The 24,567-nt window shown below is 38.9% G+C and overlaps 1 protein-coding gene across 1 annotated transcript; it reads left to right on the top strand.

Annotated features, from left to right (window-relative positions):
- The first annotated feature begins 345 nt into the window (after window positions 1-345).
- copb1 (COPI coat complex subunit beta 1) lies at window positions 346-18,908 on the top strand. Its single transcript, XM_079810529.1, has 22 exons — window positions 346-452; window positions 1,340-1,489; window positions 2,409-2,638; window positions 2,739-2,908; window positions 2,992-3,106; window positions 3,201-3,293; window positions 4,990-5,127; window positions 5,226-5,345; window positions 5,435-5,542; window positions 6,828-6,974; window positions 7,162-7,307; window positions 7,490-7,586; window positions 8,939-9,099; window positions 9,178-9,298; window positions 9,405-9,632; window positions 9,778-9,957; window positions 10,815-10,959; window positions 11,046-11,165; window positions 11,272-11,417; window positions 11,522-11,611; window positions 15,141-15,296; window positions 17,309-18,908. Exons 1-22 carry the CDS (start codon window positions 347-349, stop codon window positions 17,366-17,368), a joined length of 3,027 nt encoding a protein of 1,008 aa, XP_079666655.1. The 5' UTR covers window position 346; the 3' UTR covers window positions 17,369-18,908.
- The last annotated feature ends 5,659 nt before the right edge of the window (window positions 18,909-24,567 follow it).

Below are 24,567 nucleotides of genomic sequence, written 5' to 3'. Positions count from 1 at the left end.
TTGTTTCCGTTTTAGTTTTAGCTATTTTAGTAGGCTACATAAAGATAAACTAAAATGAAATGTTGCCTTGGCATCTAAGTGAAATAATAAAAAAAAATGTTTATTTTATATATTTTATATTATTTCAGCTAACGTTTAGGCCTATTTTATGTACAGTAGCAAACGTTTTTTGTTAAAGCTTAATAACCCGCAGATCAATTAATACAAAAAGCTTATTAAGCCTATTATCGAACCTTTTCGCGTCAAATATTCGGTTTTACAGACAAACAGTCGCGAACATCATCACGCTGCAACAAACTTTCGCGTTTGCGTAACTGTGTGATCCTTCTGGCTCGCTGTAGTATTGATGTGGCCAAGTCAGTCAGGTTCCACGTCACTCGGAAGGATCAGAAATCTCACCAGACACGGATGCGCATACAGAAGAAGAGAAAGACCTGAGACCTATTTGAAAGGTAACAAATGAGCAGTTTTATAAGAAAGCACATTAATAAAAGACAAATGTGTTGTTATTTTAAGCCACAGACAACAATCACCGGTTTTCTGTGCTCGTTTTTATCGCAGACTGTTAGCGTGCTAGCCGCTACTGCAGCAGTGATGTCGATTGATCACGTAATCAGTAATGTAACTGTACGACATGGACTGTGTTATTATGTGTGTTATTAGACAGCAGTGCTGATATACATTTCGCGTTTGTAATACATGCACAACATGGTATAAATCGGCCTTTTGTCACGGCTGGCTTAGGCTTTTCAAACTAACGTTAGCTGCTAATTCAGTGAATCCCAGAACGTTCGCAGACTGTGAGACTTCTGACAGGATCTTCATTAACATATTCTTGTTAACAGGACAGATGGACTCTAATATTAGTTGTAGTTTATGTAGTTGCACATACTGTGGCAGTATCATGGTGTTCCTTGAAGAGCAAGATACGTGAAATGCACCCAGTCATTTTTTGCTAGTTACAGAAAGTTTTACTTATACAATCAATGTTGATAAATATCATGGAAATTATGTACACTTACCTGAGGTTACTCCAGTTATAACAATCTAGAAAATGGGGTTTTATTCTATATGATGCTGGTAGTCCTTCATCACATGACCTGCTGTGACAGTTGAGTTACTACTGCTAATTATTTGTATAGTGCTTTGGGACAATGCTCAGGGCACTTCATGTAGATCAATATGTATAAAAGTACCAAACTATGTGCGTAATTTCAATAGAGTTGTCGCATTACACGCATGCGCATCATTAGATGCATTACATTTTTGTTTGTGTCTTTATGGTAGTAAATGACAATTCACTTGAACTTACTAATGTATTTTGTGACCTTTGTTTTAGGAAACCTCATAGGCATTCTGTCTGAGTGGAGTCTCGTGAAGGGAAGGAGAGCTTACAACATGACAGCCGCGGAGAATGTGTGTTACACCCTCATCAATGTCACCAATGACACTGAACCCCCATCAGAAGTCAGCTTAAAAGCTGATTTAGGTAATACTCTTGTGTAATAATTTATTATTAAAGGGTTCACCCAAAAATAAAGATTCTGTCACTAATTACTCACCCTCATGTTGTTCCAAACCCGTAAGACTTTTTATTCAGAACACAATTTAAGTTATTTTAATGAACGTTCTGTCCCTCTGTTGACCGCTACGCCACTACCACTTTGACGGTTAAAAAATTCATAAAGATATCGTTTAACTAATCCATATGATCAAGTGGTTTAGTCCAAATTTTCTGAAGAGGCACAATCGCTTTATATGATGAACAGGTTTAATTTAGGCTTTTATTCACATATAAACATTCATCAACTCACAACGGAAACCGTAAGCTCAAGAATGTTCGCTTGACATGCAAGAACCAATGAGGTTCATTCTTGTGTGTTATGCAGCATGTTTGAGCTTCCTCAAGAACCAATGAGGTCCATTCTCCTAACCCTTTAAATTTGTATTCATGCACTCTACCGTTTAAAAGTTTGGGGTAGGTGAGATTTTTCAATGTATTTGCTCACCAATGTTGCATTTATTTGACCAAAATACAGTAAAAACAATATTATTAAATATTACAATTTAAAAATAATGGTGTTCTATTTTATATATTTTAAAATATAATTTATTCCTTTGATGGCAAAGCTGCATTTTCAGCAGCCATTACTTCAGTTTTTAGTGTCACTCAATTCTTTGATTTATTAGAAAGTTCAAAAGAATAGCATTTATTTCAAACAATGTTATTTTAGAACAGTATAAAAGTCTCAGCTGTCATTTCTTGATCAATGTAATACAAATGCATCCTTGCCGATTAAAATGATTAATTTTACTGACCCCAACATTTTGAAAGATGATAAATGTGGTGGTTAAAATGCACCCTAACCGTTTTTCCTCTCTCTCTCTTTTTTTTGTTGTCAAAATAGAAAAGGGAGAAATCAAAGCCAAGACAGAGGCTTTGAAGAAGGTTATCATCATGATCCTGAATGGAGAGAAGCTGCCAGGCCTGTTAATGACCATCATTCGGTTTGTGCTGCCTCTGCAGGACCACACAATTAAGAAACTACTCCTAGTTTTTTGGGAGATTGTTCCCAAAACTACCCCTGATGGCAAACTTCTTCAGGAGATGATCTTGGTCTGTGATGCCTACAGGAAGGTAGGCATGAAATATGAAACTATATGTATATTGCTTATTGTGAGGGCATATTGTGTCTATTTCTTTGTCTAAATGTACCATCTGTGTTATGCACCTGCAGGATCTCCAGCATCCCAATGAGTTCATCCGTGGCTCCACCCTGCGCTTTCTGTGCAAGCTGAAGGAATCTGAGCTGCTGGAGCCCCTTATGCCAGCGATCCGAGCCTGTCTGGAGCACCGTCACAGCTACGTACGGCGTAATGCAGTCCTGGCCATCTACACTATCTACAGGTGTGTTGATGGATCTTTGTGTGCACAAGTGAGAAATAAACATCAAAGACCGTTTTCATATTTCATTCGTTATTTTTTTTTAGGAACTTTGAGCATTTGATCCCCGATGCTCCTGAGCTGATTCATGATTTTCTTGTAAATGAAAAAGATGCAAGCTGCAAGAGAAATGCGTTTATGATGCTGATTCATGCAGATCAGGTACACAGTCTGATTAAAAAAAAAAAAAAAAATTGTTGTTACAAGAATTAATATCATGAAGCTAAGTAGCTGTTCTTTTAATAAATTTTTGCAGGATAGAGCTCTGGACTACCTTAGCACATGTATTGACCAGGTGCATACTTTTGGAGACATTCTACAGCTCGTCATTGTGGAGCTAATTTATAAGGTGAGGTGTCTATTCGTATCTTAAGTAATTATTGTTTAACCCACAGAGACCAAGAGTAGCAGAATTGCATTGTAAGTATAAAGCAATGAAATAATATTGAACTTTCTCTAAATATGGGTAAAAACAACACATAACAGTAGCTGACACTGAAATTTATCACAACAACAGTTGCATATGAACTGCCACAGCTTGCTGAAGTCACACAAAATGACACCAGCCAGCTGACACATTTCTTAACAGTTTTTGGTGTGAAAAGTCTTACATTCCCTGAGATTTTGAATGTAAACAATTTTGAGACCGTTTTTGTAGGTGTAGCCAAAATGAAACGCTGGGCATTAAGGGTCAAATGTTTTTCTATTGTTCTCACACAATCGAGCCTTCTCAGTAAATGAATTATTAATTCTTTTTCAGACGTTTTCTGAGCTGTTTTGTCATTGTCTCAGTGACATAAAAATAAATATTTTAAGTTAATTAACATTGCTACAATAAATATAATATATATGCTAGGAATATTTGTTTGGAATATTTATAACAGTATTTAAAATGGTCAAATATTGAAATTTCTTAACTTTTCATGGCTGAATTGTGTTGAGGATTCAAGACTTTCAATTACCATATACTAGTAAAATTGTGCAACCTTAAATTCTCAGCACTGCGATTTTTATGTAACTAATGGCTTCTTAAAGGCGAAGAATAAGGGTGAAAGAATACATCATGAATATCAATAGCCGCGTTTCAACCGCAGGAACTTTCCCCACGAACTAGGGACTTTGGGATGATACTCAGTGTTTTTCGACCGCATAAACTGGGATCTAAATGAAGTAAAAATTTGGGTAAAAATTTCCCCCTCAAAACGGCCCTGCTCATGAGGTAGTTCAGGAGCTTTCGGGGGTCGGACTTGGTCGCTGAACATGCTGATTGGTTGAGCTCACCCAGCATTTTATTTCAGCCTAAAAGTCAGTAAGAGTTGTTTGCTATTCGAATCAACAATGAAGTTTAAAAAATACGACCGATGGGCCGATGACGAGGTTCAGGCTTAATAAAATGTATTCATGGAAGACGAAATCCAGTGTGCTCTGGAAAGTCGCTTGCAGTCCTACATCACCGGACTAATCTTCACAGTACTTTAGACCGCAATGGAAACGCAGACAGCAACAGATCTGGGGGAAAAAAGTTCCTGGGACAAATTGTTCTGGGTAATTTTGGTGGAAACGGGGCTTATGAATCATGAATATCAATTTTAAAATTAAAAACTATAGTAAACGCAACAATAAAAATTCAGTAAAAATTATAATCTTTTTTTTTTTTTTTTTTTACTAACCCTCATGTCGATCTAAAGCTGTATGCTACTTGTTTTCTGTGACTTAAAAAAGAAGAATAATACCAATAGTTCAAGGTGACCATGGGCTTTTAAGCTCCAAAAGGGACAAAAACACAATGAAGGTGGTCTATACAAATTTTGTGATACAATATTTTATGTTTACTGATAAACTTCACTTCCACTGTTGCCAATGTCAAATCTTCATTTTCTTTTCTGGATGAACTACTCTTTTACAGAACTGATGTCATCATTGCTCATGCTTAAGCAAATGCTGAGCTCTTTGGCCTTACGCTCACTGCATACTATCAGGTGGTCTAGAATAGATTCTAGAACACATTCTCACTGTGTCTATTTTATATCTCTACATTTGTTTAGGTCTGCCATGCCAACCCTTCAGAGAGAGCTCGTTTCATTCGTTGTATATACAACCTGCTGCAGTCATCCAGTCCTGCTGTAAAATATGAAGCCGCTGGAACTCTGGTTACTCTGTCCAGCGCTCCCACCGCCATCAAGGTACAGCATCTTACACCATGGTTGTTCCCATATATACTTTTTCTGCATGGTGGTAAATAAAGTGGAATGACATTGTTTGAATGTTCTCTGTGTTTCAGGCTGCTGCTCAGTGCTACATTGATCTGATCATTAAAGAGAGTGACAACAACGTGAAACTCATTGTTCTGGACCGGCTGATTGAGCTGAAGGAACATCCCACACATGAGCGTGTGCTGCAGGTACACATGAGTTCATCACCTCAGTTGGAGCCATTTGCTCCACAAATGAAACCAGTAACAGGAAGCTTGGTGGTTTGTTCTGCTCGTAGGACCTGGTGATGGATATTCTGAGGGTTTTGACCACTCCTGATCTTGAGGTCCGCAAGAAGACGCTACAGCTGGCCTTGGATCTGGTGTCATCCCGCAATGTAGAGGAGGTGTGTGTGATAACATGCCATTTAAAGGGATAGTTCACCCAAAAATGAACATTGTCATCATTTATTCATGTCGTTCCAAACCTGTATGACATAAGTGCAACACAAAAGGAGAAATGTTGAAAAATGTATAGGCCACTCTTTCCCATGTAATGAAAGGGAAAAGGGACAGTAAACTGCCAAAAAGAACCACACAAGTAGGGGTGGTCACACTACACTTTTCATTCCATTGACAAATGCGAGAGACAAGAAAACGAAAGCTCACGCTAAGAAGTTTCACATTTTGCTGCGTTCTAAAGTTTAGTGGACAAGTTTGCTTTGTATCACATGAAGATTTGACCAGTAGAACGATATGTCATTATGTGACCCCTTAGCTGAATTAAAAGAACACACACTGTAAAGGCCTGGGTATACTTCGGCCATTCGTGCACCGCCCGCATGACGTAATTTTCGTCATTCGGAGGGCTCGCGGCCGGCCGCACACCCCGTCCGCGCGCAGCCCAAATTTCGAGACCGCGCGGATGGTCCGCGTGCAACAGCGCATGCGCCAGCAGTACAGGAGAGTCCACTAGGTGGCAATACGCACAGTATTGAGCACAGTGTTCGGCCATCGAAGAAGAGTGTGCAAAGACCGGTTTAAAAACAACACGCTTGAAAAAATGTTTGATTCTTCAGTGTTTCTTCCAAACTATGTTGCAATGGTGGATGCACTACAGTTCTTCTCCAATCATGCCCAGCGAATGTCCCGTTGATGACAGGACTCAGTGCTGCCCTCCGATGTCTGGTAGAGCATCGATCATCCGCGCGCATCCGTGGTGTAGTATACTTTGAAAGACGCGCGGACAGGGCTGCGCACGTGACGCGTCCGGGCACGAAAAGTGAAGTATACCCGGGGCTTAAAGCTGTGGGTTTGCAACATTGCAGGAAAGTGGAGTAGTTTTTACATTTTGTATTTTTTTATTATTTATTTTATGTTGAATGTTAAAAAGGTGGCTCCAAACACTGTGAAGTCATATCATGTTTGTTGCATTGTCCAAAGCAATTTGCATACTCAAATTCTTGTGTAAAAGCTGCATAACGTGCCACATTCTACTTTATTAGCACTTTTTTTCTGATTTTGGCGCTTGACATCCTGGATCCCCATTCACTCTCATTACATGGAGAAAAAATATCAAGAAGATATAATGTACTAAATTTAAGTCTTTCATAAGATGATTAAAAATTACTATTGCTAATTCATTTCTCTGTCCTATTCAAGCAAAGTGCCTGAATTGTTCTTTTTCTACAGCTGGTTATAGTGCTAAAGAAAGAAGTCATCAAAACCAACAATGTGACTGAACATGAAGACACAGACAAGTACAGGCAGCTGCTTGTTCGCACTCTCCACTCGTGTAGCGTGCGCTTCCCTGACATGGCAGCCAATGTCATCCCTGTGGTATGTCTACTGACTGAACACTCAGAATGCTTTTTTGCAGTTAAACTGTTTTAAAACATTCTTTGCTAGAAATTGAAGTTATACACTTCACTAGATCGGTGGACCATTTAATGTTTACTGTTAAGATGTCTAGCCCTTTTCTCATTTTTACTCTTAAATTCACTACTTGTGTTTTGTGTGGCCACAGCTGATGGAGTTCCTGAGTGACACTAACGAGGCGGCCGCAGCCGATGTGCTGGAGTTTGTGCGTGAGGCGATTCAGAGGTTTGACAACCTTCGACCTCTCATCATTGAGAAGATGCTGGAGGTTTTCCACGCTATTAAGACAGTCAAGTAAGAGATGATTTTTAACTGCTTCCTTAGAAGTTTGATGTATCCAATTACATAAATCATATATGAAAAATTAGTTGGTGTATTGTTCTTGACCGCTTAATAGTACTTTGTCCTGTTTAGTGTTATAAAAGGGATTTTGATGCATTGCGGTGATTTAAAAAAAAAGGACTTTTGTGTTGCAGGATTTACAGAGGCGCTCTGTGGATTTTGGGTGAATATTGCAGCACTAAAGAGGACATCCAGAGTGTCATGACAGAAGTCCGCAGATCTTTGGGAGAGGTCTGTAGTGCGTCAATTTGAATCACTTTGTCACATCCAGGGCTCGTCATTAATGCTTGTCCGGAACAAGCACCAAAATGAATTCGGACAACTGAAATGTCAAATGAATTCCTTGAGAGTGATATCAGTTACCATATCAAGTTGAATTAAAGGCTTAGTTCACCCACAAATGAAAATTCTGTCATTAATTACTCACTCTCATATCTTTCCACACCCATAAGACATTAATTCGTCTTCGAAACACAAATGAAGATATTTTTTATGAAATTCAAGAGCTTTCTGTGCCTCCATTTAGACATTCAAGGTCCAGAAAGATAGGACTCATTGTGACTCAATTTTATGATGCAACGTGAGTGCTTTGTTTGCACAAGAAAACCCATAATTTACCACTTTTATTTATGAAAATATTGACCTGCAATCCAGAAGGGGGGCATCACGACGCATGCATGTTGTGTTGACTCAAGCCCGGAAGTTGTTCCGTGAACGTGCTTTGGATAATACTATATGGAAAATATTGTTTTGTAAATGGTTTTTTTTTGTGCTAACAAAGCACTTCCGTCGCTTCATAAAATTGATGTTAAACCACTGGAGTCCCATGGATTAATGATCCTTCCTAGCGTTCTGGACCTTGAATGTGTCAATTGTGTTGCTCCCAATGGAATCAAAAAATATCTTCAATATCTATCTTGTGTTCCGAAGATTAACAAAGGTCTTACAGGTTTGGAATGACATGAGGGTGAGTAATGGAAAGCTTGAGGTTTAAATAGTGTTGCCGTGCAAAATGAAAGTCATGAAATACGGACAAAAATGTAATTGTATAATATTACAATTTTAAGATTCTATATACAGGGTTCACATGGTCCTGGAAATATTTGTGAATTTCCAAAAATGTGATTTCCAGCTCTGGAAGATTCTTGGAAATGAATAGTATCTTAATAGGTCATGAAAAGTTATATAGTCTGTATAATAGAACATTTTGAACTATTTATTTGGATAAAAGCTATTATTGTGAGTGTGATTACTGTAAAATGATTATTTTTAATCCTTATCCAGTCATTACAAGTTAAAGGTTGTGGAAATTAATTTGTCAGAAACTGAGACCCTGAATATAACAATAATTCTATTACTACTACTATATTAATATAATAGTTATATATTCAAATATGCAGTTTTCCAGAAAACAAGTCAAGTGTGAATGGTACAGTGTACAATATAAATACAAAACCGATATATATGGCTGACTCTTTAAAGATTAGCAATCCTTTATTAATGCCACTACATCTTATAGAGGTCATTAATTTAACATTAATTTATTTTAAATTGTCTTTTTTTTTTCTTTTCTTCTTATTCAGATCCCAATTGTGGAGAACGAATTGAAGAAGGAGTCTGGAGAGGTGAAACCTGAGGAGGAGGTGAGTGCAACTCCAGCACCTAAGCTGGTGACAGAAATGGGCACCTACGTCACTCAGAGTGCCCTGAGCTCCAACAGGCCATCCAAGAAAGAAGAGGACAGGTGATTATCTCCCCTTACTGATACATTATGGAGATTGTCCTCTGTTTTACATCTCTAAAATATCCCTATATCCTGTAGGCCTCCTCTAAGGGGTTTCCTGATGGATGGAGACTTTTACGTTGCTGCCTCACTGGCCACCACCCTCACCAAAGTGGCCCTGCGCTATGTTGCCCTTGCAGAGGACAAAAAAAGACAAAATGTAAATTCCTTTTTAATAATCCTCATTCCATGAGCAGTGACTAAAGTGTTAATCGAATTATTCATGTCTAATCGTGGTAGAATAAATGGTATTTTGCTGTTTTTAGTCATTTGTGGCAGAGGCCATGCTGTTCATGGCCACTGTGCTCCATCTGGGCAAGTCGTCTCTACCCAAGAAGCCCATCACCGATGATGACGTGGACCGGATCTCGCTGTGCCTCAAAGTCCTGTCTGAATGCTCGCCCCTCATGAATGACATTTTCAACAAGGAGTGCCGCAGATCCCTGTCCCATATGCTCGCTGTCAGACTGGAGGAGGAGAAACTGTCTCAGAAGGTAAACCTCATTGCTTCCTCCTAGTAACTGAGCTCAAAAACTAATATGGTGTAGATGGACATGTTGTTGGATAATGCCTTATTGATTAAAAGATCAACATTTGTGACCATGATATTTAATTATGTTGTTGTTCTTGTTTTTTCAGAAAGAGTCTGAGAAGCGTAACGTGACTGTTCAGGCAGATGATCCGATTTCCTTCATGCAGCTGACCGCTAAGAGTGAGATGGCATCCAAAGAAGACCAATTCCAACTCAGTCTGCTGGCCGCGATGGGCAATACTCAGAGGAAAGAAGCCTTAGACCCTCTGGCCTCTAAACTTAATAAGGTCTTTGGAGGATTTTATCTGTATCTGTTTAAATCTGTACAAGCCATATTTTTATGATGGTGACTAGCTCAAGGCTCAACGTAATTGGAAAGGCTGTTTGTAGTTTGGCATCTTTTACCACCAGAGGGCATGTTTGTTCAACTGATGGACATTTTAACACTAAAGTGTCACATCAAGCAGGAGTCTTAAGAATGTTCTCACTATATAATAGTTTCATACTTCTGCTTATGTTTTTTTTCCCCCAGCAAAGTATTTGAACTGCTGGTTTTGATCTTTTTTATCATAATATAATTGTAGCTTTTATAATTTTTGTGCATTTGTTCATCAGTTAGATTACCATCCAAATTACTCAACCTTTTGACTCCCAAGACCACAACAATATTTGAAGCCCCCATATAGGCTAATAACTTTCCTCTAGCGCATCAGCTGTACATTTTGTTTTCGATGCTTATTTTAAAATATAAGTATAGGTTTTATAAGTGTCCGTAGTTTAAAAAAAAATAGTAATTAAATAAATACATTTCTGAATTCCAGAAGTTTCAAAAGCTGAATGTTCTTCAAGGATTTAACTCTATTCAACAAATATACTTACATGACTTTTCCAGGTCTAGAAATGGCCATTTTAAACTTAGGCTACCTTTATATATCCAGGGCTGTAGGGGGAAATGCTGTTGAGGTAGTGAATTAAACAATTTTTTTTGTGTTGCTTTTATAGCTTTTTTTTTTTTTTTTTTTTTTTTTTTAGCTTGTTTTGTTTCATTTTAAATAATTTTCAGTGATCTTCAGCCCCCTATTGTGCCCCGGCCCCATGGGTGAAAACCATGTTCTAGACTGAATCATCTCGTGTTTTCTTTCAGGTCACCCAATTGACTGGTTTCTCAGATCCTGTGTACGCAGAAGCTTATGTCCATGTCAATCAATATGACATCGTCCTAGATGTCCTGGTTGTTAATCAGACTAGTGACACCCTACAGAACTGTACCTTGGAGCTGGCAACACTTGGTACAAGTTTTTCCTCTCATCCATAAAAATAACTTGTTAGCGTGTTTTTGGTGCATGTTTAACTGAACGTATTCCTCAAACTCCAGGTGATCTTAAATTGGTTGAGAAACCATCTCCTCTCACATTGGCTCCTCACGACTTTGCCAACATCAAAGCTAATGTGAAAGTGGCCTCCACAGAGAATGGCATCATATTCGGAAACATAGGTTTGTAGACTATATATGTAGATATCCTTATTTATAAACCTGTACTGTTTTGTTGTTGAGGTAGGTCCTGGAATAACTTCAATAATCAAAAAAACATATTTTGCAGTATATGATGTATCAGGAGCAGCCAGTGACAGGAATTGCGTAGTCCTCAGCGACATTCACATTGACATCATGGACTACATTCAGGCGGCTTCCTGCACAGATGCGGAGTTCAGACAGATGTGGGCTGAATTTGAGTGGGAAAATAAGGCAAGTCTGGGGGACTGGTGAATTCTTTGTGGATAACGGCTACGTTAATCTCCTTTCTGTTAACAGGAAATGTCTGGAATTTTTTCTGTTTTGTTTCTACATAGGTTACTGTCAACACCAACATTACAGATCTGAACGAGTATCTCCTACACATTCTTAGGTCCACCAACATGAGGTGCTTGACCCCAGAGAAGGTACAATACTCACTCGATGAGAACAGTAAACACAGTGTTTGGCAGATACTTACAAATTGTGGTCTATTACTGATTCCAAATTACATGACAAAAATTGTAGTTAGTAATGTAATCCATTACATTACAAATGTAAGGTAATATAATCTGACTACTTTTAGATTACTTTTGACCTAACGCGTTTATCACATTAATTTGAAAATGATAATCTTTTACCATATTGATATGAAGTTACAAAGAGAAAGAAAAAATATTCCATTCTTATCAACAACAACAACATGAAGTGCATTAAATATTACATTTACATTCAGGGTTTCCCAGACTTGGGTTTTTCATGAAACTGCAGGGGTTTGTGAGTTTAATGAAAAACTTTTAAGTAATTAAATAATTAAAATGTAAATAAAAATGGCAAAGAAATCTACTCAAAATAAAACATTTACTAAAAGGGAATATTTGATTCGTTTACCTGCATGTCATATGACCATTAACTGTCATCAGAGATTGTTTTGATCAAATTCAAATAATAATTAATTGGGCTGGGTAAAAAATATCCGATTCTCATTTTTATGAACCAATATCGATTCTTAAATCCCAGGAATCGATTAGTCATCCTGTTTTCAGTTGATGAATGAACGTGAAATTGTAGCACGCCTCCCTTCCAATAAATCTGAATAATCTTTGTTGTTTGTTACTATTGATATGAAACAAAGTCTCAGATTTTAAATTACGTCCAATTTATTTCGAAATTCGTTGTGGTGTGTGATCGCTCTGACACAGCTCAGCTCAAGAGAAGCGGCAGCGCGGAGCTCACGTGAACTCATCTGCTTTAATACCAGTTACAGCGCAAAATAAACATGAATGAGTATCTGAAAGTGTATTAAAAGATGCAGGACAACTTACTGAAATCCGTAACATGTCACATGGAATTGCTCAATCAGTGTTTCAACTGCGGAAAGACATCAGTAAAACAGCTTGTAACGTCACATTTACCTCAGAAAACCATATCCAGTGTTCATAAACTCGCTAGTCGGCTAGAAAATTAACTCCAGAGAGGAGCATTTTGATAAATGTATGCACCATATTAGGCTACATATTCATTATAATTTTTAATGTTCTTCAATATTGAATGCATGTTTGAATAAATCTGAATAAAAAGTTTTTATGACAGCCACCATTTAAATGTTTATATTTCATATAACTTTATTATTATTAAAAATATTAAGTGAAATTTAAGTGTTTGTATACAAATCAGTTAATTTTTACCTTCAATATTAGGCTACAACTGACTCCCATAGTTTACTAGTTGTTTTCCTTGAGAAAATTTGCCATATATTGTACCTGATATATATCCAAAATAATCGATATTGAATCGAATCGAATTGCAAGTTTGGGAATCGGAATCGAATTGTGACATTTGTGTCAAAACCCAGCCCTAATAATTATTGTGTTTGTCAGGAGCTGATTACATTATGCAGTGTTGAGAAAACACTATAAAGTGATATGATTTGTGTAAATTCAGTGATCACATGCCCTGTGTGTTCAGTTTTCAGTGATAGTCACATGACTAGTGGCTGATCTGTGTGTACAATTCCACAAATTTAGAAGACCTTCTGAATCTAAACGTATATATAAGCAGTGGGCTTTTCTTTTTTTTTTTAGAAAGGAAAATTAAAAACAAAAAAGCATTATGAATAATTTACTGCCATTGTGAGAATAACATGCAATCAATAAAGTAATGTAGTCTGATTACAAGTATTTAAAAATGTAATATAATCTAATTTCAAGTACTTAATTTTTTAGAATATGATTAAGTAATCCAGATTACATGTAATAAATTGCTACCCAACCCTGAGTAAACGCCTCTATGATTTTAGAATACATTAACATTCATGTACAGTCCCCTCCAAAAGTATTGGAACAGTGAGGACTATTCCTTTATTTTTTCTGTAGACTGAAAACATTTGGGTTTGACATCCAAAAATGTATATGAGACAAAAGATCAATCTTTCAGCTTTTATTTCCAGGCATTTACATCTGGATCTGATACACAACTTAGAAGATAGAACCTTTTGTTTGAACCCACCCATTTCTCATGTGACCAAAAGTATTGGAACATGTGACTGACAGGTGTGTTTTGTTGCCCTGGTGTGTCCTATTACATTGATTATTCAAACAATAAATAGCACTAAATGTCAGCACTCAGTTTCAGATTTGGGTTTTGCCTGTGCAGACTGCATTTATAGTTAGACGTGTAACCAACATGAAAACCAGAGAGCTGTCAATGGGTGAAAAACAAGCAATTGTGAAGCTGAGAGAAGATGGAAAATCAATCAGAGCCATTGCACAAACATTGACCATAGCAAGTACAACCATTTGGAATGTCCTGAAGAAGAAAGAAACCACTGGTGTACTAAGTAACAGACCTCGAATGGGTAGACCAAGAAAAACATCAGCTGTTGACGACAGAAACATTGTGAGAGCTGTAAAGAAAGACCCTAAAACAACTGTTAGTGACATCAGCAACAACCTCAAGAGGGCAGGAGTGAAGGTATCACAGTCTACTGTCCGCAGAAGACTTCATGAACAAAAGTACAGAGGCTACACCAGAAGATGCAAACCTCTCATTAGCAAGAAGAATAAGAAGGCCAGGCTGGAATTTGCCAAAAACTACAGAGACAAGCCTCAAACATTCTGGGGCAAAGTTTTATGGACTGATGAGACAAAGATTAACCTCTACCAAAGTGATGGAAAGGCTAAAGTTTGGAGAAAAAAAGGATCTAATGTCATGGCTTGGGCTTGCATGGCTTCTTCTGGGACGGGCTCATTGATCTTCATTGATGATGTAACACATGATGGCAGCAGCAAAATGAACTCTGAAGTGTACAGAAAAATTTTGTCTGCCAATTTACAGAAAAATGCAACCAAACTGATTGGGAGATCCTTCATCATGCAGCAAGATAATGACCCAAAACACAGTGCCAAAGCAACAAAGGAGTTCATCAGGGGCAAAAAGTGGAAGGTTTTAGACTGGCCAAGTCAATCTCCAGACTTAAACCCTATAGAGCATGCATTTTACCTGGTAAAAAAGAGACTGAAGGGAGTAACCCCCCAAAACAAACAACAACTGAAAGAGGCTGCAGTGGAAGCCTGGAAAAGCATTACAAAAGAAGAATGCAAAAGTTTGGTGATGTCAATGGGTCATAGGCTTGATGCAGTTATTGCAAGCAAAGGATTTTCAACTAAATATTAAGTCTTATTCACTTTAATCTATTTTAAGTTAATCTGTTCCAATACTTTTGGTCACATGAGAAATGGGTGGGTTCAAACAAAAGGTTATATCTTCTAAGTTGTGTATCAGATCCAGATGTAAATACCTGGAAATAAAAGCTGAAATGTTGATCTTTTGTCTCATATAAATAGTTTGATGTCAAACCCAAATGTTTTCAGTCTACAGAAAAAATAAAGGAATAGTCCTCACTGTTCCAATACTTTTGGAGGGGACTGTATCTCATGTTTTTCCTTTGTAATTTAGGCCCTGTCCGGCATCTGTGGCTTCATGGCAGCAAATCTGTATGCTCGCTCTATATTTGGAGAGGATGCCCTTGCAAACGTTAGCATCGAAAAGCCAATCCACATGGGACCTGATGCCCCAGTCAATGGACATATTCGCATTCGAGCTAAAAGCCAGGTAAAGTTTTTTACTCTTTGCACCATTTTAATTAAAAGGCACTGGGATCTTTGCAGTAGATTATCATTCATGTGGCTATAGACGTGGATATTGTTTAAGAATTTCAGTAATGGATTAAGTAACTTCTTTTATAAACCCCCAATCTACGTTTGTAAACAGGGCTCCAGACTACGACCACATGGCCTTATTTTTATTCTGTGACCTTATTTCCTGCAAGTGCCACAATTTCGTTAGAGGTTGCACTGGTGTCACCACCACATTGCCCAAATGATAAGAGCTGTCATTTTTTATTGCATATGAGAAACATCAAATGGCAAGTGAAAAAAAGTTAAACGAAACCATGCTACTCGTTAGACCTGCACTGCACAAATAATAATAGCTCAAAGCAATAATAGACGCAAGCTCAGAATAGGTCCTGGCGGGCTGATCTCAAGTATGTGACACTGTTAATACACAGCGCTGGGAGATCCAGTGAAAAAGCGTTTTAATTTGCAGCAAAATTAATAACATCACAACGAGATCTACTGCAAAACATTCAAATTCAGCACAAAATTCTGTTATAAACCACAGATATCAGATCAAACAGCACTGACGTGGAAACCAGGAGAAATGTACCATGAACAAATAAGTTATAAAAGGCTTTTTAATCCACAAATCACCATCATCCACCATGGATTCAATGTAGTAAGGCTAACTGTAACCATGGTATTGTGGCAGAAATAGTCCAAAACAATTGTTACGTTGTTCATCTCTTTCAAGTGCTTCAAGCTTTTCCCAGCACTTCAAAGCTCTAAATATCATGCAATTTTAATGTTAGTTTTAATGATGATTTGTAAAACTAAAAGTTTAAAAATGTTGGGGCTGGCAAACAAACACTTTTATTAACTCTTAATCCCCCCTACTCAAGTAGGGTTTACGTTTTTGATCCTTGGGGTCAGATAGACCCCAAACATTTACAGAGAGATTGCATAAGGAAATGTAAAAAAAAATGTACATGGAAAACTATATATAATTTTTTTTATTTACTTCTCAACTTTACATTTATGCTGTGTTTTTGTGGATATTTTTTGTACCTATTTACTGCACAATTACTTAACTAGGCCATAAATTGGCTCATTAAAAATTATTTTTTTTATGACAAAATCACTTAAATGATGATCTTAATTAAATCTAAATTGTTTTTGGACATTGCTCTGTGTTAGGGATAGAATACAGCCATCTGCAGGTTTGTGGAAAAACCTTGGGAATTATAGTTAAAGAAAGAAAGTGCAATGACTATCCAGCGGAGGTCCATAGGGACTTCATTTTCACTTCATTTTTTCTTGATGCTTTAACTTCTCATAACTTTGATATATATTTTTGTGTGTGTGTGTGTGTGTGAAATAGAAAGTTCGTTCCACTTTGTGTTTATGCTCTAGGACCAGACCTTGATTTAAATGTAGACATTTTCATATTTATATTGGATTTTGTTTTATTTTTGTGACAAACAAAGTGAATTTTTTTTTTTTTTTTTTCATTCAATGGGTCAATATTTACACACCTTTAGAACAACCAAATCAAGCCCAGATTTTGTGTGCATGTTTAGATAGATTATTTAGGAAAATCACAGAGTCTCATACCCCTGAGAAGAAGGGAACACTTTTTAAAAATGAAGGAAAAGTCCAGTGGGGTCAGCTGGACCCCAATGGGTGATTTTAAGGGTTAAAAAAAGAAATGAAGGAGAAGAGAAATGAAATTACCACCACAACCAGTAGATGGTGGCTGGTTATAGTTATGGTTCCCTGCTGACAGAGGACATCATTGACTTACAGCCAAAACTTTGACCTAAAATCTGGTGCAACTGCCCTCAAGTGTTAGTCTGGAGCCCTTTTTTTTTATAGCCACTTATATTCTTGGAATTTAATGGTCAATTACAAAGTTATTTATTTTTAAAACCTGTCAGTTTTTGAATTTGCCTATGTGATGTTTTACTGCATGATTGAAAACTCCTCTTTGTTTTTGTTTTTCAATAGGGTATGGCTTTGAGTCTGGGTGACAAGATCAACCTCTCTCAGAAGAAGTCTGCCTCGTAAATTTCAGAGATTGAGGCAAAGGGCGAGATTCGACTAAAAAGCGTTACGGTTATACCTACGTCTTGTCTTTTTTCCGCTAAAGCTTGTTTGTCTCCAGACTGTCATACACATGCAGTGCTTTGTGGCCAAGCTCTAAGCTCTTCAATCCCATAAAATATGTCTAAAGGGGATTATTTTGACATTTTCTACCAACATGATTCTTAACTGCTCTAAAAGGGATTGACCCTGTTAATCTGTAATCATGTTTCAATAAACATTGCACACCATATACCACTAAAGTGTTTTTATTCTCTTGTTAAACGAATAGTGTTACATAAATTGGGTCATTTGTAAGTAGTCAAGAACAGTACTGCCTTTAAACCACAGTTGACACAACAAAGGATGTGTTCTCTTGAAGAAAATCTTCTGGAATCTTGAGAATTTTGTTATGGTCTCCTGCCTCTTAGATGACTTAGACTCATAAGACTTGTGGTCAGTCATAACTTTCATGTCTACGTAGTGCATAATAATATTAAGGAAGAAGGCGTCAAGGTCATTGCTTAGCCCTGGCCACAATTCATTTTTTTTTTATGTTGTGTCTTTGATCAAAAATACAGTAAAAATAGTAATATTGTGAAATGTTATTATAATTTAAAATGACTTTAATTTTAATTTTAAAATTTTCATTTATTCCTGTGATTGCAAAGCTTAATTTTCAGCATTTTTTTCTCCAGTCTTCAGTGTCACATGATCCTTCAGAAGTCATTTTTATTATTTTTGATTTGATGCTCAAGAAAAATTTCTTAATAACAATGTAGTACGGAGCCTCTAAAAGGGACATGATGGTAGAAAAAATATATATTTGAATGCTTTTGTGTTCCCCCGAGAAACTGCACGCGAATGCAAAGTTTCTCAAGGGAACGTAAAAGCATTGACAAATCATTTTTCTTCTCATCTCATTATTTTTTGCCCTTCACCAAGTCCCTTTAGGGGCTCTGTAATTACGGAAAACAGTTGTGCTGCTTAATATTTTTGTGATGCATTCATGTGATATATATATATTTTTTCCAAGATTCTTGATGACTAGAAGTTCAAAAGAACATAATTTATATTAAATGGAAGTCCTTTATAACAACATAAATGCCTTTTAAGCAATTTAATGAATTCTTGCAAAATAAAAGTATACATTTCTTTCTTTCTATCTTACTGACCCCAGACTGAGTTTGTAAGTGGAAGTGTAGTGGCTGCATTCACCTGGTCACCAGTCATTGTCTGTTAATGTGCAATGGAAGCAGTTTTTGTTGTAAATGATACATTAGATCTAAGTAGCTTCCAGGTTCAAGCAGAGTAGAAGAGATGGGTGTGAAAAGTGCTGATGTGACTATATGCAAGTCCTGTATTTAATTCCATTATGCTTTTATAAGAAGGAACATTACTTGCATTAAAAATTATATTAATGCGTTTTATGAGTTACCCAGATTTATATATTGCTATATATAATACATGTAAGAAGATAATAGCCAATGAAAATGAGGTAATAAAGTTTTAAGCAAGCACTATTAATGAGGTTCAGCTCACACTGCACCTTCTCACAAGTTTTTTTTCCACATAATATGTCATGCAGACTGATTCAAATGTCGTGCAACATCTGAACACATAACTGTTATTCCTTTTTTTCTGAGCACAACTCAATTAAAGCACTCAAGACTCTCCATCTAGCAGTGACACAAAGCTGGAGCTCAAGTGGTTTCTTAACCTATCTTTACACGTCAGCTCTTTTCCTGAAAATGACATTTCAGAACAAGACTTTGATCTATATTGTAACTTGTCAGCTCCTCTTGCTTCAATACATCAATACAAAGAAGTCTAACCATTTGATTGTAAAGCAGAAAAACAAAATTGCAAGCCTTGCTTATAACAATTTCATTCAGAAGAGGCTATATAGTCCAAGCTTAGTCCATATGAATAAATAGTCATATTTGCTTGTGGTGTCATGAGACCAAGGGCAGAGTTTACCTTATTTTACTTTACTGGATAACAATCTGGGGGGTATTCCAGAAAGCAGGTTATGTGACATACCTGGGTATGTTTAAGGGTAAGTAAGCAGATAACCTCAACTTTCAGTTCCAAAAATGGAGGTAACTTTCAGGGTATGTAAGTAACCATGGCAACTCACTTTCTGAACATAACCTGCTCCAGAGAAGAGGTATTCAGATGTGTTTTATATAATTAATATAGTTATTAATATAACCAAATTTGTTTCAGTTAGCTATATAATATACAATAATATATATTAATTCTAAAGAATTAGAATAAAAATATATTATAACATGGTAATGTTTAAATGTTCACTCAAATCAAATATATGTATTATTTATTTATTTATTGTCATCTCACACATGGATATGCATTCAATTAATTAGCATCAAACAAACAATATAATCCTTATTCTCAGTGAATAAAGATTACTTAATAAATGAAGACCAAATAGGTGGCAATGTGCACTAGGTTATGTAAACTGCCATTAAACAAAAGAAGAAGAGGAAGTAGAATGGCGCACCTTTTCTTATCGTCTGTTTCCATGGTGAATCATCGATTCGTCGCTCTGTTGAGACTGTGTTGTGTGTTAACCGGGAACATACTCTGAGTTGTCTGAATTTACTTTTCGGGACCAGCATACCTCGAGTAAGCAAGGTTTGGGTAAGTTAACCTTGCTTTCTGGAATACCCCCAGGGCACAATTCAATTGGTTACCTGTTTTTAAAATCTAAACACTGCTTTGAAATGTATCCTAAATGCAAGTATAATTGTTTTATAATATTATTACCTTCTCATCAAGCTCCCTTTGAAAATGCTGCACCGATTGGTCAGCCACATTTGTCATTATAATGACTAACTGAGTGGTGAATCATAAGCTACGGTTTCTGTTTTGATATTACAAACAAACACAGTATAGGTGACTATTAATCATACATGTATAGTAATGAAAATGTTCTGTGGGGTGAGTCATAATGTGAGGGTTTTGACTTTTGCAATAAGATTTTTTTGTTCCTTTGATTAATAGTAGGCCTGCTTGTATTATGTATTCATTTTCCTCTTGCATGATACTGGATTAACTATTGTACAAAAGCAATATCGCACTCTCAACAGTCTCATATGATACGGCCATAACACTCACAGTTGTGTGATACTGCCTTATTATACACTTTTTAAGGATGCATTAAATGGATGCATTAAATTGATCGAAAGTGACAGTAAAGATATTTATAGTGTGACATTTCTATTTCATATACATGTTGTTCTTTTGTACTTTCTATTCATAAAATAATCCTGAAAAAAAAGTGGTTTGCACAAAAAAAAAAATTCAAGCAGCGCAGCTGTTTTCAACATTGATAATAAAAATACATGTTTCTTGAGCACCAATGATTTCTGAAGGATCATGTGGCATTGAAGGCTGTAATGATGGTGGTCCTGCACCTAGACACAACCAAAGCGCAGCCCTGAATGTCAGCAGAGAGCGTACTAGACAATCCCCTGTGAAAGATTCGTCAACATGACAGCCATCGGCACAGATCCTCAGCGAAGACCACAACAACCAGACAGGTCCTCCACAAAGACCCTGTGGTCATGATGAATCTGATCTTCAAGCAAAGGGAACTGGATGAATATTTAAATGCTACCGATTCCAATCTGAATTCTGACTTGTGATGCAGCCTGAATCATAATCACACCGTGCACATTCGTTGGCCAGAGAAGAACTGGCCCCCTGACAGAGCCTGGTTTCTCCGAAGGTTTTTTTTTTTTTCTTCATTCTGTCAACTGATGGATTTTGGATTTTGGGTCGCCTCTGGCTTGCTTATTTGGAGACATTTAATATTTAACAATATTATTGATCTGACTGTACTGGTGCTGTTGAATGAGAAATGAACTGAGGACAATCATGACATTTTTTTGCAAAACTGCTTTATAGATTAAATGAACTAATTGAATAATTGATGATCTTCCAATGGAACTGAATCAACACTGAACTGACTTCATCTGAACAACAGCCGAAATGCATCATTTTCATGTTATTAAAGATGCTTTGAAACAATCTGTATTGTATAAAGCGCTGCACAGTTGTGGTCAGAATTACTGGCACCCCTGGTATATTTGATCAAAGGCGGCTGTAAAAATAAATCTTCATTGTTTATCCATTTGATCTTTCATTACCAAAAAATCGCAAAAATGTAACCTTTCATTAAAGTGAAAGAATTGAAAGCAGGGGGGTAAATCACATTATGAAATAAATGCTTTTCTCCAAAACACGGTGGCCATAATTTTTGCAACCCTTTTATTAAAGTCTTTATTAAAGTCTCATATAATGCCTGATGAGTTTGGAGAACACCTGACAAGAGATCAGAGATCATTGCTCCATACACTCAAAAAAAGGGCAGGATTTCCATCCAATAAATATGTGTAGCCCAAACTCATAAAAAACTTATTCCATCCATCCATCATCTTCCGCTTATCCGGGGCCGGGTCTCGGGGGCAACAGTCTAAGCAGAGACGCCCAGACTTCCCTCTCCCTAGCCACTTCCTCCAGCTCTTCCAGGGGAACCCCAAGGCGTTCCCAGGCCAGCCGGGAGACACAATCCCTCCAGAGTGTCCTAGGTCCTCCCCGGGGCCTCCTCCCGGTGGGACGTGCCTGGAACACCTCCATCCGAAATAGATGTCCGAGCCACCTCAGCTGGCTCCTCTCGATGTGGGGGAGCAAAGGCTCTACTCTGAGCTCCTCCCAAGTGACCGAGCTTCTCACCCTATCTCTAAGGGAGCGCCCCAGCCACCCTACGGAGAAAGCTCATTTCGGCCACCTGTATCCGGGATCTTGTTCTTTCGGTCATGACCCACAGCTCATGACCATAGGTGAGAGTAGGAACGTAGATCGACCGGTAAATCGAGAGCTTTGCCTTACAGCTCAGCTCCTTCTTTACCACGACAGACCGGTACATCGACTGCATTACTGCAGAAGCTGCACCGATCCGTCTGTCAATCTCCCGTTCCATCCTTCCAAGACTCGTGAACAAGACCCCAAGATACCTGAACTCCTCCACTTAAGGAAGGAACTCTCCACCAACCTGAAGTGGGCAATCCACCCTTTTCCGACTGAGAACCATGGCCTCGGACTCGGACTCTGATTCTCATCCCAGTCGCTTCACACTCGGCTGCAAACTGCCCCAGTGCACGCTGAAGGTCCTGGTCTGAGGAGGCCAAACGACAACATCATCCGCAAAAAGCAGCGACGAAATCGGCCCTGGGCTGTGCCTAGAAATTCTGTCCATAAAAATTAGGAACAGAACCGGTGACAAAGGGCAGCCCTGCCGGAGTCCAACATGCACCGGGAACAGGTCTGACTTACTGCCGGCAATGCGAACCAAGCTCTTGCTCCGGTCATACAGGGACCGAACAGCCCTAAGCAGGGGGCCGCCGACTCCATACTCCCAGAGCACCCTCCACAGGATGCCACGAGGAACACAGTCGAATGCCACAAAACACATGTGGACTGGTTGGGCAAACTCCCATGAACCCTCCAGCACCCTGGAAAGGGTATAAAACCACACTGCTCATCCTGAATCCGAGGTTCCACTATCGGCCGAATCCTCCTCTCCAGTACCCTGGCATAAACTTTCCCGGGGAGGCTGAGAAGTCTGATCCCCCTATAGTTGGAACACACTCTCCGGTCCCCCTTCTTGAAAAGAGGGACCACCACCCCGGTCTGCCAGTCCAGAGGCACTGTCCCCGAAGGCCATGTGATGTTGCAGAGGCGTGTTAGCCAAGACAGCCCCACAACATCCAGAGACTTGAGGTACTCAGAGCAGATCACATCCCCCACGGAGCCTTGCCACCGAGGAGCTTTTTAACTACCTCGATGACTTCAGTCCGGGTGATGGACGAGTCCACCTCCGAGTCCTCAGCCACTGTTTCCTCAATGGAAGACATGTCGGTGGGATTGAGGAGATCCTCGAAGTATTCCTTCCACCGCCCGACGATATCCCCAGTTGAGGTCAACAGGTGCCCATCTCCGCACTGCTTCCCACTCCTGAGGCGTCGAACTGTTTGCCAGAATTTCTTCGAGGCCAACCGATAGTCTTTCTCCATGGCCTCACGAACTCCTCCCAGGCCCGATTTTTTTGCCTCCACGACTACACGGGCTGCAGTCCGCTTGGCCTGCCGGTACCTGTCAGCTGCCTCCGGAGTCCCACAAGCCAGCCAGGCCCGATAGGACTCCTTCTTCAGCTTGACGGCATCCCTTACTTCTGGTATCCACCACCGGGTTCGAGGATTGCTGCCTCGACAGGCACCGGAGACCTTACGGCCACAGCTCCAAGCGGCCGCATCGACAATGGAGGTGGAGAACATGGTCTACTCGGACTCAATATCTCCAGACTCCCAGGGGATCCAGTCGAAGCTCCGCCGGAGGTGGGAGTTGAAGATCTCTCTGACAGGGGGCTTGGCCAAACGTTCCCAACAGACCCTCACAGTACATTTGGGTCTGCCGAGTCTGTCCAGCTTCCTCCCCCGCCATCGGATCCAACTCACCACCACGTGGTGATCAGTTGACAGCTCCACGCCCCTCTCTTCACCCGAGTGTCCAAGACATATGGCCGAAGATCTGATGAGATGACCACAAAGTCGATCATCGACCTCCGGTCTAGGGTGTCCTGGTGCCACGTGCACTGATGGACACCCTTATGCTTGAACATGGTGTTCGTTATGGACAAACCGTGGCTAGCACAGAAATCCAATAACAGAACACTGCTCGGTTCCTCCCAATCACGCCCCTCCAGGTGTCACTGTCACTGCCACGTTGGCGTTGAAGTCCCCCAGTAGAACGACAGAGTCTCCAGTCGGAGCACTTTCCAGCACCCCTCCCAGAGACTCCAAGAGGGCCGGGTACTCTGCACTGCCGTTCGGCCCGTAGGCACACACGACAGTGAGAGACCCAACCCCCGACTCGAAGGCTAGTGTTGTAGTACTCGAGACCGTTCTTGGTCTCGAGACCGGTCTTAAGACCATTTTTTGAAGGTCTTGGTCTTGTCTCGGTCTCCACTGCATTTCTCCTCGGTCTTGTCTTGGTCTCGGACTTGGAGGACTCAGAACTTAAGACCAGACAAGACCACAACTGCAAGGATATCACTGAATTGCTGGTGCATTGTCTGATTTGACATCATTAATGTGATT

Source organism: Gobio gobio (genome assembly GCF_949357685.1).
Source record: "Gobio gobio genome assembly, chromosome: 2".
NCBI lineage: Eukaryota > Metazoa > Chordata > Actinopteri > Cypriniformes > Gobionidae > Gobio > Gobio gobio.
The sequence above is the reverse complement of the archived record's forward strand: the minus strand, read 5'-3'. Positions and strand labels throughout refer to the sequence as shown.